Source organism: Mus musculus, chromosome 10 (genome assembly GCF_000001635.26).
Source record: "Mus musculus strain C57BL/6J chromosome 10, GRCm38.p6 C57BL/6J".
Classification (NCBI taxonomy): Eukaryota; Metazoa; Chordata; class Mammalia; order Rodentia; family Muridae; genus Mus; species Mus musculus.
Genome location: NC_000076.6, coordinates 69802341 through 69819712, shown reverse-complemented (window position 1 = coordinate 69819712; position 17372 = coordinate 69802341). Strand labels below are relative to the sequence as shown.

The following is a 17372-nucleotide window of genomic DNA, read 5'->3' as shown; positions in this document are numbered from 1 at the left end:
CCTCATGCTTCTGAATGGTGAAACACAAACTGGAGCAACAACTGCAAAAGATGACATATACAGAGCGTAGAAATGAGAACACTTCCTCGGCACAGCCACCTCAAACCTTTGAGCCGTGGCTCAGCAGCAGAACGGGCGTTTAGCATGGAGTTCGGCCCTGAGCATCACCAAGAAGAGAGATGAGAAAAAGAAATTTGGCCTGACCCTTAGTCATTTTAAAATCCTGTTAAAAAATCTGCTATTTAACCTATCCTTCAGCTGCCTTCCCTACACGGAGCTGTGTCTAAGGGATGCTAATGAGGATAGCTAATCGGAAAGCAACATTGCATCTTGAATGGCTTATGAACAAAAGAGTTTACTCAGTGTTTACTCATATTGATTTTCTCTGGGTCTCTAACACTAAAAGAATAGGAAGAAACTATTCACCTGAAGGATCAGCTGTCTGTGGCTAATCAGATCTTATCTAGACAGACTGTGAGACACTGATGTGACTTGTATTAAAAGATAGGGGTCTCTGCTCTACTGCCTGTTCCATAAAAACTAAAAAATGGTATAGCAGGAAAGAGCCTTAGAAAGTAGTCAGCTGTCTGTCCAAAGGTGGATAAAGCCACTGACTGAACGCAGCCTCCGAATGTGTGCTCATAGTCAGTTTAACTAGGTGTCACGGCACACACGTGCCTTTCCGGTTGCTTCATGTTCCATTTGTTCAGCCCTTCTGTACAGAACAGGCTTGCTTGCCACGGAGACAGGACCTCTACTTTGAGACATTCTTAACCATGAAATCGTGTTTCATTCAAGATATGGAAATTCTAGTGTTTGCTTTTTGGTAACTGTTCTCATCAATTTAATCTTAACGAGCCCTACCATGACATAAAAAACAAAACAAACAAACAAACAAACAAACAAGCCTCTAACAAACAATAAGATAAAGTTTGTGTTGGTTAGGTGTTTTTTTTGTTTTGTTTTGTTTTGTTTTGTTTTTGTCAAGTTGACACAAGCAAACGTCATCTGAGAAGAGAAGCCTCAATTGAGAAGTGCCTTCGTCAGATTGGCCGATCCACAAGTCTGTGTGAGCATCTTCTTGATTAATGATTGATGTGGGAGGAGGATGGTATTGTCCTGGGCTAGTGGTCCTAGGCTGTGTAAGAAAATAGGCTGAGCAAGCCCTGGGGAGAAAGCCAGCTATCAGCTTTCCTCTATGGCCTCTGAGTCAGCTCCTGCCTCCAGGTTCCTGCACTGACTTTCCTCCATTATAGACTATATGTGTGAGGTGAAATATACCCTGTTCCCCTTACATTGCTTTTGGCCATGGTCTTTAATCACAGAAAGAAGAAAGAAAAACAAACTAAGACAAAGTTAAATTCCTAAAAGATAACACTTACTACCCCTTTATTATTATTTTTTAAAAATATATATTTATTTTTATTTTAGGTTTATTGCCTGCTCTGTTTGCACATATATTATGGACCATGTGCATGCAGTGCCCACAAAAGTCAGCATCAGATTTCTCTGAAACTGGAGTTATAGGTGATCGTGAGTCACTTTGTGGGTGCTGGGAACACTACCTGGGTCATCTGAAAGAGCAGGCAGTGATGTTAACCACACAGCCATCTCTCCAGCTCAAAGTAACCATTTCTTAACCAGATCTAAGAATAGATTCTCATGATGAAGTCCCAGGCAGAAGGGAAGGGCACAGAGTGAGGTTTGAGGTGGTGATAAGAATGCGCCCACCATGGACACATTGCTCCATCTATACACACAGTCGTGCTCATTTTCAGTAATGCTCGGTAGCACACCGTCAGACAGGCATACCGACATTTACTGACGAGTGTTCCATCGGTGCATACTTAGGCTTCCTTCAGTTTTTAGAAACCGTTAGTATGAGTTACACGAACAGTCCTGCATACTATTCGTATATTCTTTATCTGTAACAGAAAGTGTTGGCATTTCTTCTAGGCTCTGCCCCACAGTTACCTGGCAACAGCCAGGTGTGCCTGACTCACTATAAAAGGGGCTGCTTGCCCACTCCTCACTCTCTTGCTCTTCTTACTCTCTTGCTCTCTTCCTCCTGTCCTTTCTCTCCCCATTTTCCTCCCCCCACCCCGTCCCTCCACATGTTCATAGCTGGCCTCTACCTCTCCCTCTGTCTGTCTCTCTTTTTGTCTCTGTCTCCATCTCTGTCTGTCTGTCTCTCTCTGTCTGTCTCTCTCTCTGTTTCTGTCTCTGTCTCTCTCTTCCTTTCTCTGTCTCTACTATCCCCACAATTCCCCTCCTCATGCCCTAAATAAACTCAATACTATACCATCTTCTGATTGGTACCTCAGGGAGAAGGGATGCCTCAGCATGGGCCCGGAAGGCACCACTTTCCCCCACACCATACCACACCTCCAGCAAACATATCCCTGACTTCTTTGTCTTTTTTTTTTTTTTTTTATAAAACACAAGAAGTCTTTCCACAAATGACACAATTGTTAACTTTTGGAGGCCACCAGGTGCTCAGCACCTGCGCTGCACCTGTGCTGCACCTGTGTTGCACCTGCACTGCACCTGCTTATCAGTTGCAACAATGTTGTAGGGTAGCTCTGGTTTCCTCTCCACCACCTTTTCCCATTGAAACTCCAGGCTCAAAGACCCGATCTTCTTCACCTGATAAGAGTTCATGTCCCATTGGTCATCATCTGTATGAACTGTCTCTTCCTTCATTGGCTGGGCTTTCAGGAAGGCGTAAAGTCAAAGGCTGGGTGAGAAACATCCAGTCTCCCATACCCTTCCTTCTTTCCTGTGCCACTTAGAAGCCACACCAGCCTCCTGGCTGGAGTGGTGGCTTTGTGGTGAGCTAACTGACTATTGACTAGAGTTCATTATTGAATTAAAAGTGAAGAATATGCAAGTATCAGCTCTTTACTATTAGCAACAGATTTCAAGTGATATGTTTGATCAGTGATGACAGTGCCCACTGTTAGATTAAAAATCTACATTTCCTAATACAGCTCCAGATACTTACATCATTTTAATTTTTAAAGTGATTTTTCTATTCAATAATGTAGAAGATAGTCCCCTCAACAAATATCACTGTTATTGGGTAGTTAAATGTGTGTTATAGTCTTATTTGGAAGTATGGATTAAGCATAATTAGTTAATTTCATTTATATATATATATTCAATTATTGTAATTAGCCTAACACTAATCTGGAAAAACCCACATTTATGGTTATTATTCATTAAAACAATGGTTGCTTTGGAGGCAAGATTATTAAGAAGCAAAAATTATTATTAATAAAATATGTTAAGAATTAAAATGATAGTTTAATTATAGGGTAGACCAGGAACTTGTACAGATAAAGAATATCTGTACAATGAGAGAACTTTCAAAGATTAAAAATAGAGTTTCTAGGGCATCTCATAAAAAAAAGTCAACACGTTAAACACCCAACAACGGTAAGAAAATTCTTAGCTCTGGGCTTACAAAAAGCCTTTTGATGAGACTATGCCGGGGCCTAGCAAACACAGAAGTGGATGTTCACAGTCAGCTATTGGACGGATCACAGGGCCCACAATGGAGGAGCTAGAGAAAGTACCCAAGGAGCTAAAGGGAACTGCAACCCTATAGGTGGAACAACAATATGAACTAACCAGTACCCCGGAGCTCTTGTCTCTAGCTGCATATGTATCAAAAGATGGCCTAGTCAGCTAGCACTGGAAAGAGAGGCCCATTGGACAGGCAAACTTTATATGCCCCAGTACAGGGGAACGCCAGGGCCAAAAAGGGGGAGTGGGTGGGTAGAGGAGTGGGTGGGGTGGGTGGGTATGGGGGACTTTTGGGATAGCATTGGGAAATGTAAATGAGGAAAATACCTAATTAAAAAAAAAGCCTTTTGAACACATGGGCTCAACTACAGAAGAATAGACGGCGCCTCACCTCTGTGGCCAGGCTTTGGCTGGCGCCATTGTCCAGAAGAAACCTGACGACTTCCAGGTGGTTCTCCTGGGCTGCCATATACAATGGTGTGAAGCCATTCTGCGAAAGAAAAAAATAAGAGTCCTGTGAGCTACTCTGTTGAGCTGGTACCGAGCATGCACATCCCCAAGCGGTGCTCACACAAAATGACGTCGATAATCCTTCATTGCAAACACTTAGGAGTCATTAGAGAATCGAGCGTGGCAGCCCGTACCACGGTCATTATTTAAGTGTATGTAATTCACAATCATAATCACAATTAGACTGCTAGTCACACAAAGGTAGGGTTAGTATTCACAGTCAATAGTCTTAAAGAAACTTCTAGCAATTTATGCACCGTATATCTATCGTCAACTGTGTTTGAGGTACTACCGTGAGTGAAATGTCTTACTAGCTGCTGCAAGGATACAGAGGAAAATGGATTCAACAGTTCAAGCATCAATCATTGATTGCAAAGACAGATGTACTGCTTTCATATAAAAGGAGGCACTTCAGAGAGTTCCAGCTTGGGAAGGAAAGTATTTTAACTTTAAATTACTTCAAACATATGACAGATGTTATTTCACAAACCAAGACTCTCATGCAAAATACATGGCAGGGTGCAACTGTTTCCCACAACTACTTCCCCCTTCCTTTTCTTTGGAGACAAGGTCTCATGTACCCTCGGTTGGCCTAGAATCTACTACATAGCTGAGGCTAGCCTTAAACTTCCAATCCTTTCCCTCCCGGGTGCTGAGGTCACAGGTGTGTTATCCCACTGTGCCTGACTCCCCCTTTGGCTTAGGGCTTGTGATGGTTTGTATAAGCATGGCCCAGAGACTGGCACTATTAGGGGGTGTGGCCTTATTGGAGTGGGTGTGTCACTGTGAGTATGGGCTATAAGTATAAGACCCTCATCCTAGCTTCTTGGAAGTCAGTATTCTGCCATCAGACTTTAGATGAAGATGTAGAACTCTCAGCTCCTCCTGCACCATGCCTGTCTGGATGCTGCCCTGCTCCCTCCTTGATGATAATGGACTGAACCTCTGAATCTGTAAGCCAGCCCTAATTAAATGTCCTGCATCGGTCATGGTGTCTGATCATACCAGCAAAACCCTAAGACAGAGCTTCTTGCCTTTCTAGCACTAAGACCAGAGAAACTGGCCTTTTCCAAAAGTGACATTCCTGTTCCTGTCCACATATTTTTGATTCCTAAAACTATGTGTTTTTTGACACTGAACTGTCACTCCATAAAACTCATAAAATATACAGCTCAGTGCTCACAGAAGTGGGATGAGAGCCTTGCTGGGCAAGAACCACGGTGAAATGCTGCCCCACTCATCCCTCATCATGCACCTGTTGGTACCAATTTTCGACATCTGCCTTTCTCTATAACCTTGGCAACCACCCATCTCTGTCCTGTGTCTGAGGCTTTGTTTATTTCAGGCATTTCATATGAATGAGATCACACATGCAGCCCCGAAGGGTCTTACTCTCTTTCTGTTATCTGGGCTGATGAAATGTTTTTGTGCTTCCTTCCCTTACAAGAATGTTCCAGTTTCAAAACCAACACCCCCCCCCCCCCCAGGGATTATGGTTGAAGACTTGGTTCCTATTTAAATATTCAGAGGGCCTTGGGAAGACATTGGATCATGAGATCTGTAATGCAATCAGTGGGTGAATCCATTACAGAGCTGTATTTGATGGCATTCTTGGGAGGTGGTGGAGAATGCCGGGGTAGGGTCTGTTGTGTTTTATAGCAAGCCTGCCTAGCTGGCTGTTGCCAGGCAACTGTTGGGCAGAGCCTAGAAAGAACCCTAACAGGGTCTGGTGAGAGGAAGCAGGCCATTGGAGGGCGTACCTTTGGCTCTTTCTAATTTCATTCTGATTTATGGTTATGTAGGGGTGAGCAGCTAGGACCTGTCTTGGCTGGACGCTGAGACAGATGGGTCTGCTTCTCGCTGACGATGTTGTAGACATGTAGATGAGCTATCTTTGTTTGCCTTTTAGTTTTCTCTCCTGTACTGTGTTCTCCCCAGTTCCCACCAGCAACCTCAAGGGATGTCAAGGGCTCTTTTATTCTTTGGCTCTGGCTAGGTTCTCCTGCCCTCTACTCCAATGATCAACTTTCCAGAACTTTCTGTCTCCTCCTTAGCCTTCTGTTCTCAAAGATCCCCAAATTCAAAGCCAATAAACTCTTCGGAAACTTCTTTTGCTCTTTTAATCCAAGTAATTGAATGATCTAATATACATATTATCTATCAATAAAGAATCTACAAGTATCTTTTGAAGAGACTGACTAAAAAAATCTTGCCATTAAACTAGCCCAGAGGCCTAAGACACCGCCCATGACTCATGGTACCCCCATGGGCAGCATGTAAACTATCAGTGGTTGTTGATGAGGCAGTTGGACCCAGGGGATGGCCAGATTTGAGAAAGATGTTTCTTCTCCATTTTCAGATTTGCTTAAAAATTAGGAAACCATCAAACTAGAGCCAGTTAAGACAGGAACACGTTGGAGCTCAATTTACATTTTCCTCTCTGTGTCAACAGTAGATTGAAGTCCCCCAGGGAAGGGCAGCTTAAGACACAGTGTGCTATTTAAAATCTGATTTTATCTATTATCTCTGATACCTTCCACTCTCATTGTTTACAGTGGGGTTATTGCACATGCAGGCAAATCTGCAGACTAAGAACTTTTCGGAGGAGTGTGGGGGCATGTTCCATCACACACAAAAAACAACAAACAAACTAACTCCACAAAACCATCTCATGCCTGAAGGATGGCCCTTCCTAGGATTTCTTCATCATGGCCAACTCCTACACAGTAAAGTATTTCACTGGAGCCTGTGTGACACTAAGTTCTGTGAAAGTCTGATTAAAGATCAAAAGTCCGAGTCTGACTATGAGAATCTGGTTCTTCTAATACAGGGGTCATCGGGATGTGGGGTAAACCCTCAAGGGTACCCAAAAGATCACATTTGACTTGAGGTATTTTGTCCTTTGTAAAAACAAGTAAGGAAACTTGTTCATTCAAAATATCTCCATAGCCAAAATACTGCCAGAAACAGACGCTGCCTGTATAACCAGTCAGCTATGCCTTTGGATGCAGTCAAGGATGAGAGAGAAATGGGAAGTCAGTGGTTTTTACCTGAGCAGTTTGTCTTAAATGGTAAACACCATGTATTACTATTATATTCAGGGCAAAACACTAAGGTTAAAAAGAAATGAGTTCTTTACAATTACAATTCAGTTAGCCAATGGTGTATCGCATGTGTGCATGTGTGCGTGTGTACGTGTGTGTGTGTGCGTGTGTTTGTGTGTGTGTGTGTGTGTAGGCCAGTCTAGTTAACCAGCTTGCTCTGGTGATTCGATGCCACCCCTCCTGTGTGCTGGGACTCCAGGTAGGTTCTCATTCTTGTGTGGCTTTTATGTGGGTGCTGAGAATTCTGACTCTTTCCCTGCTGAGCCATCTCCCTGGTCCAATTTTTTTCCCCTAAGGTATAGCAAAGAGGTTATGGGAATGTAAAGCCTTTTTAAGGAAGAATTTGACAATTGTTAAGACATGAGATGAAGGCAATGACCAAAACTCATTTAAAGTAAACAAACAAAACTCCCAAACAACAACAACAAAATAAAATGCAGGGCTGGAGAGATGGCTCAGTCAGGAAAAGCTCAGCTCACAACCAAAATAAAGTTAAAAAAAAAAAAAAACCCAGACTTGTAATTATAATGTTCAAATGCACAAGAACAGGGTTCCAATGCTAGCCTGTGCCATTGTTACTAAGGTTCAAGGAGAGGAGAGGGAGGACAGTGTTTGGGATGTAACTAACTAACTAACTAACTAACTAAACAAATAAATAAAGATTCAAGGAGGGGAAGGGATTCTCAACTATTTCTTTTTAAAGATTATACAGAAATATTTATATTTGTATTATTATTATTAGTGTGTGTATGTGTGTGCACGCATATATGTGCTTACACGTGCATGTTTGCATGGGAAGGTTGAGGGACAATTTGTAAGAGTCAAGTTCTCTCTCTCCACCATGAGGGTCCTGGGGTTGAACTGAAGTCTTCAGCCTCAGCAAGGAGGTACTTTATGATATTTGAAGAAGAAAGAGTTTGTAGGTGACTTTTCACTTAGAAACCTATCACCTTCCCTCCCTCTCTCCCTCCCTATCTCTCTTTCTTTCCCCAATCTAGAACTCAGGATCCTTCTACCTCAGCCTCCCATGTGCTGAGATTTCAGGCATGCTCCTGCACACCAGTCTGTCTTTCTTGAGTGTGAACATTTCCATGTTTTGTTTGTTAGCGCATGAATAAAATTTCCACTTAAAGAAATATTTTATTTATTTTTAAGGCAGATTTTATGTAGCCCAGGCTGGCTTTGCACTTGGTATATCAACGCAGAGGACCCTGAACTTCTGATCCTTCTGCCTCTACTTCCCAAATGCTGGGATCAGAACCATGAACCGCCATGCACAGTTAATGTGATGCTGGGATTGAACACGGGGCTCTATTGCATGCTTAGCAAACACTTTGCCCATTGAGCAGCGTCTTCTTTTAGGTCATTGCTGACTTTTGGTCTATGTAAAGTTCCTGCTTAAGAGTTGCTCTGAAGCAAGGTCACCTCCCTGTTCCTTCTAGCCACAGCATGGCTCAGGAGGCACACAAGATCAGGTTTCCAGATGGAGGAGTGTGTGAGTGTGTGTGTGTGTGTGTGTGTGTGTGTGTGTGTGTGTGTGTGTGTGTGTGACGGGGATCCCCGGGCACAGCTGCAAGGAGAAGGACTTCACAGGCTCCATTCTTTCTCCTACGGCATCATCAGTGTGGAACGTGTATAAATTGAAATTAAAACGGATTTGGGCTTCATTCATCTCGACCACAGCTTTCCCACTTACTGATGGTAGGTTTATAGCTGCGGCTGCCCTTGGACATAATCAGGAATGCGTGCAGGATTTGAAGGAGAAATTCTGATTGGAAATGGATTCAAGACTTGTCCTACTATCTCATCACTCGCTGCTTACTGCTCACTGTGTTTCAGTAGGCAAAACTGCAGCAATGTTTTTTTTGGGGCAAAGTATGATGTAAGCCATTGAGATGGCTCAGCCGGTGAAAGCGTTTGCTGTTAATCCTGACAACCTGAGTTGGATCCCTGGGACCCATGAATGGGAGGGAAGAACTGACTTGACCAGTTGTCATCTAATTCCCACGTGTATGCCCTAGCTCACACATGGCTTCTACCCTCACAAAAATAAACGTAACTAAAAAAATATATATTTAAAGCACATATTTCTCATTTTCTTTTGTAATTGGCTTGTTAATAATATCTGAAAGTATATTTGCTAAACTCGAATTTTATATTGTTTCTTTTCTGGAAAAGCAGGATTGTTCAAAGCAAACTTCTCACAGACAAAGGAACAAGAGGAGCGAATGATGGAGGGACCCTGCAGTTGCGGGCTGAGTACGTTGACTTCCCTGACATTGATGGACATAAGGACCAAAGCTCTTACACTGATGCTCTTAGTCATCGTGAGTCTGCAGATGCCTCAGGTAGAGGAGGTTCATCAGCCAAAGATACCCAAAGGTAATGAGCCCAGGACACTTAACAGGGAGACCAAAAGGCCATTGGGAATCTAAATAAAAAATAAAGTGTGCTTTGAGTCATTGTGAGGCTGAGTGAGACAATTATCTCCAAGCCTGATGACCAGAGTTCAAGCCTCAGGACACACATGGTGGCAGGAGAGATCTTACTTCCCAAGGTTGTCCTCTGGCCTCCACCAGAGAGCAAACACACACATCCACATGATAACTAAATACAATAATTTTATTGTAAATATAAAGGCTCTGTGTGTCTTTCATCCAGGAATTAAATGGTCAAATGTGGAGTAGAAATCCTGGATTGGAATTTAAAATGTCTACAACAGTCCTCTGTGGACTCTGCTGCCTTACCAGATGTCTGCTTAGCTGCACAGCCTTTGATGACGCCACGCCAATGTCAATGAGTGGATGGTGAGTACCTGCTATTTGAAACCAGTAAAGTACAAAAGCTATTTTTTTCTTTTAGATTCAAAGACAAAGATTAAGATAGTAGGTAGTCTATGGCGCTGTTTCTAGGACCTCATATGACTGTCTAGAGAGATGATCGGAGAACTTATTCAGCACAAATAGTCAAACATTTTAAAGTCTGGGGAATTTTTAAATTTCTGGGTTTTTGTTTTCTTTTGCTTTGCATTTTATTTGTTTCTTTTGCTTTGCATTTTATTTGTTTCACAGCTGTCAGTCATGGCCTTTCACAGGTTGGCCATGGTTGAAAATTCTACCTCTCGAAACACAAATTGTAAATGGAGATACATTTAAACTCTAGGAACTCTCATGACTACTTGATAAAACAGGCCTGCAAGCGACGTGCCCTTAGCTGACCTGTAACTCAAACAAACGCTTGGTCCAGAAGTCATATTGGTAAATAACAGTCAAAGTCCTTTGCAATATGGTTTTAAATTCACCTGAGATTGTGCGTTGACATTCGCTCCGTTCGTAACCAAGACCTTGACCACTTCCGCTTGCCCAGCCAAAGATGCGATGTGTAAGGCCGTGTTTCCTTTCTGTGGAATGAGAGGGAAGAGACACATGAGCTCCTAGCCTGTTGTTCAATGCCTCTGTGAGGCACAGATGATGAAGCTATAGATGATGAAGCTGAAGGGGGCTAGCAGCTCAGGAGAATGGTATTCTTCTTCATATGGACGGTGACCCTTTACAGACCTGGACAAGTGTCACCAAAGGCACCAAGCCCATGGCACTGACCTTTGTGGCGGCATCAACATTGGCTTCCCTCTGCAGCAGCTCAGAGACCACTTCCACATGGCCTTCTTTGGAAGCAAGATGGAGTGCATTCAATCCATTCTGATGGGAAGAGAAAGGAGAGTGAACTGAAAACAGAGTTCTCAATAGTCCACAGCCTGCCACCTGCTCCTCAGTTAGCCCCCTACCGGAGTCCCCCATGTGAATGTAGCACAGGAATGTGGAACAGAAATAAAATGTGAGAACTAGGGAGGGTGGTCCATTACTATCAGCCATTGGTCACCAAATGGCATCCCTTTGATGGAGACTAATCGGATAACATTGGGCTGACAAAATTTAACAACGAAACCAACCTCCTGACAAGTGGAGAGAGATCTTGCCAAATAGCTAAGGGAAGCTTTAAGGAATCTACTCGTTTTAACAAAAATAGCAAACTGTAACAATAACCACAACGGACCTGGTTACAGATGTTGACGTCCACTCCATTTTTGATGTAGTCAAGGGCCTTTTCCAGGTGCCCTGCCCGAGCTGCTCTTAAGTAACTTGCGTTGGCATCAGACTATAAGAAGAAAGAAGAAAAAGTATTGTGGTGAGAAAGCTGGCTAATGTGCCCCATGTACAGGTACCCAGCCATACCCAGCCAGTGGTGCAAAACAGGAGGAAAACATTGGACTGTCTTATATGGAAACACTGTAACATTTTCTAATAAGTCAGAGTAATAGGGCAAACTCTTTGGCCCAGAAATTTAGAGCATTGGCTGTTCTTACAGAGGACTCAGGTTTGATTCTCAGAACCTGCAAAGTGGCTCACAACCATCTGTAACAGTTTTAGGGGATCCAATGCCTTCTTTTGGTCTCTGTGAGCACCAGAAACACATGAAGCATACACAAATACTGACACACAGGCAAACACTCACACACACTCATAAAAAAAAGTTCCAAGCACACCAATTTATCCCTTTTGAGACATCCCAACTTATTCTGCATTGAGATGGATAATTTCTCATGAAATGTGACCACCTTAAGTCAATATACAATCTCCAGGGAAACCCGCTTCATCATCACATTATGAAGACCCAGCTGCTCTCTACCAGAAGCTCGCCACCAATTCCATATTCATGGATTCATTGCAGCCAGTCTTCCCAAAGCAAGGGACATGTTTCCTATTCTCACACTGCCTCAGTGGGCTGCTAAGTTTCCAGTGGCTAACTTCCCACCACGGTGCCTATGGGACTCCATCCCATGCTGAGGGTGTGTTTTTTTCCATATGAAAAATCCTGCAGCCACGACACGGATTTCCTACATATTTCCAAGCTAAGTTTCGGCCACAGCCTGGAGAACTCTCTCAGGAGAGGCATTCAATATCTAAACACAGCAGAAAGCGAGCCAGACAGGTCTCTCTCTCTGAAAATTTGTCTCTCTGAACACTACCCATTTATAATGCCAACAAAGGCTGGGGAAGCCACCAGCCATCGAAAAAGGACAACAGAGTACTGTAAAGAAACCTCAGCAAAGATGGGCCTGAGAAATGCAGGAGGGAGCCAGTCGGGTGCGTTGCAAGCCAGAGCAGGTTTTCATAAAACTTCATTCAGAAATATCTCCCCATCAGTTTGAAACACAACCATGCAGGAAAAGGCTTCTAAGAAGACTATGTCTTCTAACCTCATAGGGACCATCTCCTTCAAAGGCCCTTGTCAAATATTTCTCCATCTGTGAAGCCTGGTCAAGGTGCTTGGGGCTCCCAACAAACATATCCATTCCACCTGGTGCTGGGCACTCATGACACAAAAGCCTAGGTTTTAAAATACCCATCCTTTCCCACACAGAACCAGAAGCCCCTCTGGAACAAGCAGGGGCAGATTAGGAACTGTGAGCCTGGAAAGCCACCAAGATGGTGGTCTGTCAGCAGTACCCATTCAAGTCTTGCACTGTAGCCAAGATGAAGGTAAGTTCCAGCCTGCCAAAGGGTCATTCGTTCTATGGCGTAAATAAGTGAGCATTGATTTGTTAGGGACCTCCCAAAGAGAGGCCACTGCCCCCAGAAACCCCATCACTCTCCCCTATGTCACAGTATGCCTCACTCTGGGGGAATATCCCTTAGATACCATCTTCTTAGAAGCCTCACCACTAGTAACATTTTGATTTGAGTGGCCCTTCTGTGGGGCCCACTCTGCTCACTGTCCAATGCATGCCACCTTTGGTGCCACTGACACCCCTTTGGGATGACTAAACATGTTCCCAGAGCCGCTATCTGTCCAGAGGGCCATTCCTTCTTGGAAAAAGTAGCTGTCAATAAATAAAACTCCTTACTTCAAAACTATAACCTTAAGGAGGTGTCAATCATGGGCCCTCTTGAGTTTCCACGAGCAAGGAAGAGAACCTGTGTGTGATGTCCATCTTTCTATTTCCCTTTAACTAACGGCAACCGGGACATACAGATGCCTGTAAAGGTTTTGTGACTGAATCAATACATACATATATTGTATAGAAATAACTAATAATCAACTTTATTTTTAGAATAACAGAAGAAGCTTCTGTGGCAATAACAGCTACAGCCATCATGGCTTGAGACTCTGCCACCAAGACAGATACCAGAAATGAAACATTGTGACAGAGTCGAGGAGTTCCAGGGCATTCAGAGGACACTATAGTACTATCAGAAGGTTGATGTCTTAGGGTTCTATTGCTAAGAAGGGATACCATGACCACAGCAACTCTTATAAAGGGAAACATTTCATTATGGCTGGCTTACAGTTTCAGAGGTTCGGTCCATTGTCATCATGATGGCAAGCATGACAGTGTGCAGGCAGACATGGTGCTGGAGGAGCTGAGAGTTCTATATCCAGATCCACAGGCAGCAGGAGGAGACTGTGTGCCTCACTGGGAGTAGCTTGAACATAGGAGACCTCAAAGCCTGCCTCCACAGTAACACATTTCCTCCAACAAGGCTACACCTCCTAATAGTGCCACTTCCCGTGGTCAGGCACTTAAATGCAAGAGTCTATAGGGACCATTCTATCAAACCACCACAGTTGGCTTTTTTTTGCCGATAAGTGAATGTTACGAATTAATATTCTCCTTTTAACTGTCACACACTGTGCTGGCTATTATGATATAAACTTGTTACCCAAAATAGAATTATCTGAGAAGAGGAAACCTTAGTTGATAAAAGGCTTTCATAAGATCTGGCTGTAAGGCATTTCTCAATTAGTGACCAGTGTGGGAGAGCCCCGCTCATTGTGGGTGGTGCCATTCCTCGGCTGGTGGTCCTGGATTCTATATGAAAGCAGGCTGGGCAAGCCAGGGGAAGCAAGCCAGTAAGCAACACCCCTCCATGGCCTCTGCATCAGCTCCTGCCTCCAGTTCCTGCCCTGCTTGAGTTCCTGCCCTAGCTTCCTCCAATGAAGTGTAAGCCAAATAAGCCCTTTCCTTCTCGACTTGCTTTACCAAGTCATGGTGTTTTGTTGTAGTAATATAAGCACCAAGGCACACACACACACACACGTCCAACCCAAGGTATACGTATCTGTCCTGTTTGTCCACATATATGTAGCTGGGAATCAAGAATACTTTTTTTTTTTTAAAGAGGCTCGTACAGGTATATAAGGATGGGCTTACTTATTTATTCTGTGGCTTGTCTTTATTCTTAAATAGTACTATATAACAACTACTTTCATAGAATTTACTTGATAATAGTTAGTTTATTGCTAAAATAAAATAAAATCAGATTTTGCATTAAGCATGTGAGTCATTTACACAGGGTAGATAATGAAAGACGGGGAGGGGAGGGAGAGAAGGAGAGGGGAAGGAGAGGAGAAAGGGAGAGGGGAGGGAAAAGGGAGGGAGAGAATGTGTATGTTAGAATTCAGATCAGTCAAACAATTCACAGGGATTCAAGGAAAAACTGCAGTGCATAAAAGCTCTTCTACTGTGGGAAGGGTGGGCTTTGTTAAGTTCAGACAGAGCCAGCTGCACAAGGATAGTTTGCTGGACAATAACCTCTGACCCTTGTGCCAGCCTGATGGCTTATCGGTGAGTGCGCATGGAAAGGCTGTGCTGTTGTGCCGACACAGGACTGCCATCAGCTGGCCTGCCCATCTCAGCTGCCAGAGGCAGGAGCTGTGAGCTCTGCATGCATTTGGATTCTGACTCGGGTAGCTAAAAACTGCAGCTCAGGAGGCTAAAAGAAGGTGTGAGAATTCAAGGGAAAGAGCCCCTGAACCGATTCCAGATTTAAAAAAGATCTGGTAATTCTGTACGTGGCCCATTTTCCTTAAAAAAAAAAAAAAGTCTTCCCAAGATTCTAAAGCAAAACACACTCAGCCAGTTTGAGACAACTCTCCTTTAATCTTGGATTTCTCTTGTTTTGACCTATCTGAGGTATGGATGCTCATGAGACTAGTACAGGTCACCAACTGTCTTCCTTCAGATAACGCACACGGTCAACCTCTGTTCCAGGGTGCCATACCATTTTGCACCGTGTGTGCTGGATAGTGGTTATAGGTTTGGCATATCATGACTTTTTAATGTAAAATGTACTTACATACAGCATTTATGTGACATTAGTGGTAAGTAGTCCATCTGGAGCATATGGATTCTATGCATAGGTTCTATGCAAATACTATACATTTTTATATAAGGGAATTGGGTACCAAGGACCTTGGGATAGGTGGGGGTGGGTATCTCAGAAACAATGCCCTTTGGATACCAAAAGAGGGCCGTTCATGATGCATAAATATATATATGTATGTAATTTATGTAACGTATATGTATATAATGTATATTTAATGTATATATGCAGTGTATATATAATGTATATGTATCTCAGGAGGCTAAGGTTTTGTTTTCTACTGAAGAAAGATAAACTATATTGATGATACACTCTTTAGTAGGGTGGTGAGACAGTTCGGTGGGTTTGCAGCCAAGCCTGACAACGTGAGTTCAATACCAACTCCTGGCAATTGTTGTCTGACCACCACAAGTACACAGTGGCATGTGTGACCCCACCTCAAATAAAAAGATAAATATAAAATAAAACCCTTTCAGTGCACACCTTCCAATTGCTTCCTCTACCCAGAGACCCTGGTACTGACGCCAGTTTCTTGAGTCAGCTTATTCACAGCCTCCGAACGTCAGGAGGCTCAAGAATGGACAACAGTTATCTTCCCTGCTCCCAGCCCTTGGTCACACCCTTACCATTGTCGCAGGAGAGCAACCAGCTTGGAGGGGAAGGTTACTGAGGGGAGAAGCCAGAACACAGGAACCAAGACAGCCCTGAAGAAACGTGATAACTCAGGACACAGACAGAGTTAATTTCAAGGAGCATTTCATTTCCCCCTCTCAGCCATCTGAAGGCGACTCAGTACATCATCCTGCCTCACATACGTAGCGAGCATCGACTGCACGTGAGCTGCCACACCACAACTTGGCATGTACAAAGGAGGATAGGTTTTCCTTTGTCTCTGCGTCTTTTGCTTTCTTCCAAATCACCTTGTATAGGCAGCAGGGTAGAAAAGCTGTCCCTGAACTTGACGCCATGGCCTGGTAAACCCATAAGTCGAAAATATTGTAAGTTGGAAAGGATCTATGTGGCCTACCATACATCCTGAGTTTAGCAGGACGGTATCCTAGCAACGCAGTATCCTAGCAACACAGTGTCCTGGAAAATTCCCAGTGGTTCACCCTTATGAGCAAGTGTGTTTTAAGAAAGTGCTATAGTGCACGTGGCTAGCCCGGAAAAAGACCCCAAGTTGAACACTGCAACTATCATTTTTGCTGATCGTAGGTAGTTTTCTGTAGCTTCATAGACATGAAAAATGGTGCTAAGTTATTGTCTGGATCCTCTGTCACGCCAATGTATTATTATTTGCTTAACATTAAGAAGCTCCATACTACTCTATAGTGGCTTCCTGTCCCATTTAAACTCTTGTCTCCTCAAATAACCAGGGTTATCCTTAACATAGGGCACAGGCTCCTTCCTTCCTTCCTTCCTTCCTTCCTTCCTTCCTTCCTTCCTTCCTTCCTTCCTTCCTCTCTCTTTCTCTTTCTTTCTCTTTCCTTTCTTCTTTCCTTCCTTCCTTCCTTCCTTCCTTCCTTCCTTCCTTCCTTCCTTCCTTCCTTCCTTCCTTCCTTCCTCTCTCTTTCTCTTTCTTTCTCTTTCCTTTCTTCTTTCCTTCCTTCCTTCCTTCTTCTCCCTCTCTCTCTCTCTCTCATTCTAATCTTGATTATTCTATCTGAACAACGCCCCTTCTCATGTAATATTTAAACAGATATCTAAACATGGCAACTGACAATATCCATGGAGGGAATTCAGGCAGAAAGAGAAGCTCAGATCTCCTGCACAGCTAGCCACACAGGTGAGAACGCTGCTCACAGAGACAGGAGTCAGAGCTGAATGCAAATGGGCAGACAGCACTGGCTTTCCCTCAGCTGCCCCCAAGAAACCAACGTGAAGATGAAAATCTCTTTTGACATAGTTTAAGGCCTTGTTTTCTTAGCCCTCCTTTTGGACAGGAAGGGAATAAGGTGTCTCTTGTCAAGGAACTAGCTGCAGGGACCGAAGCACACATTAGTATGAATTAGTTAGGGCTCCTCATCTGCCCTAGGATATTGACGCTATTTAGTAGAGTTCAGTG

At 43.5% G+C, this 17372-nt stretch overlaps 1 protein-coding gene across 50 annotated transcripts in view; it reads right to left on the bottom strand.

Moving 5' to 3' along the window:
* Ank3 (ankyrin 3, epithelial) overlaps positions 1–17372 on the bottom strand; it is a 493951-nt gene that overhangs the window by 207724 nt on the left and 268855 nt on the right. For 49 of the 50 annotated variants that reach the window (XM_011243299.2, NM_146005.3, NM_170688.2 and 46 more), the window contains exons 2-5: positions 11196–11297; positions 10742–10840; positions 10444–10542; positions 3920–4018 (exon numbers count right to left, since the gene is read on the bottom strand). The exons of the other annotated variant lie outside the window; for it this stretch is intronic. In XM_011243299.2, the coding sequence (XP_011241601.1) occupies positions 3920–4018; positions 10444–10542; positions 10742–10840; positions 11196–11297 (399 nt within the window). The remainder of the gene's footprint in view (positions 1–3919; positions 4019–10443; positions 10543–10741; positions 10841–11195; positions 11298–17372) is intronic. 50 annotated transcript variants of the gene reach the window in all.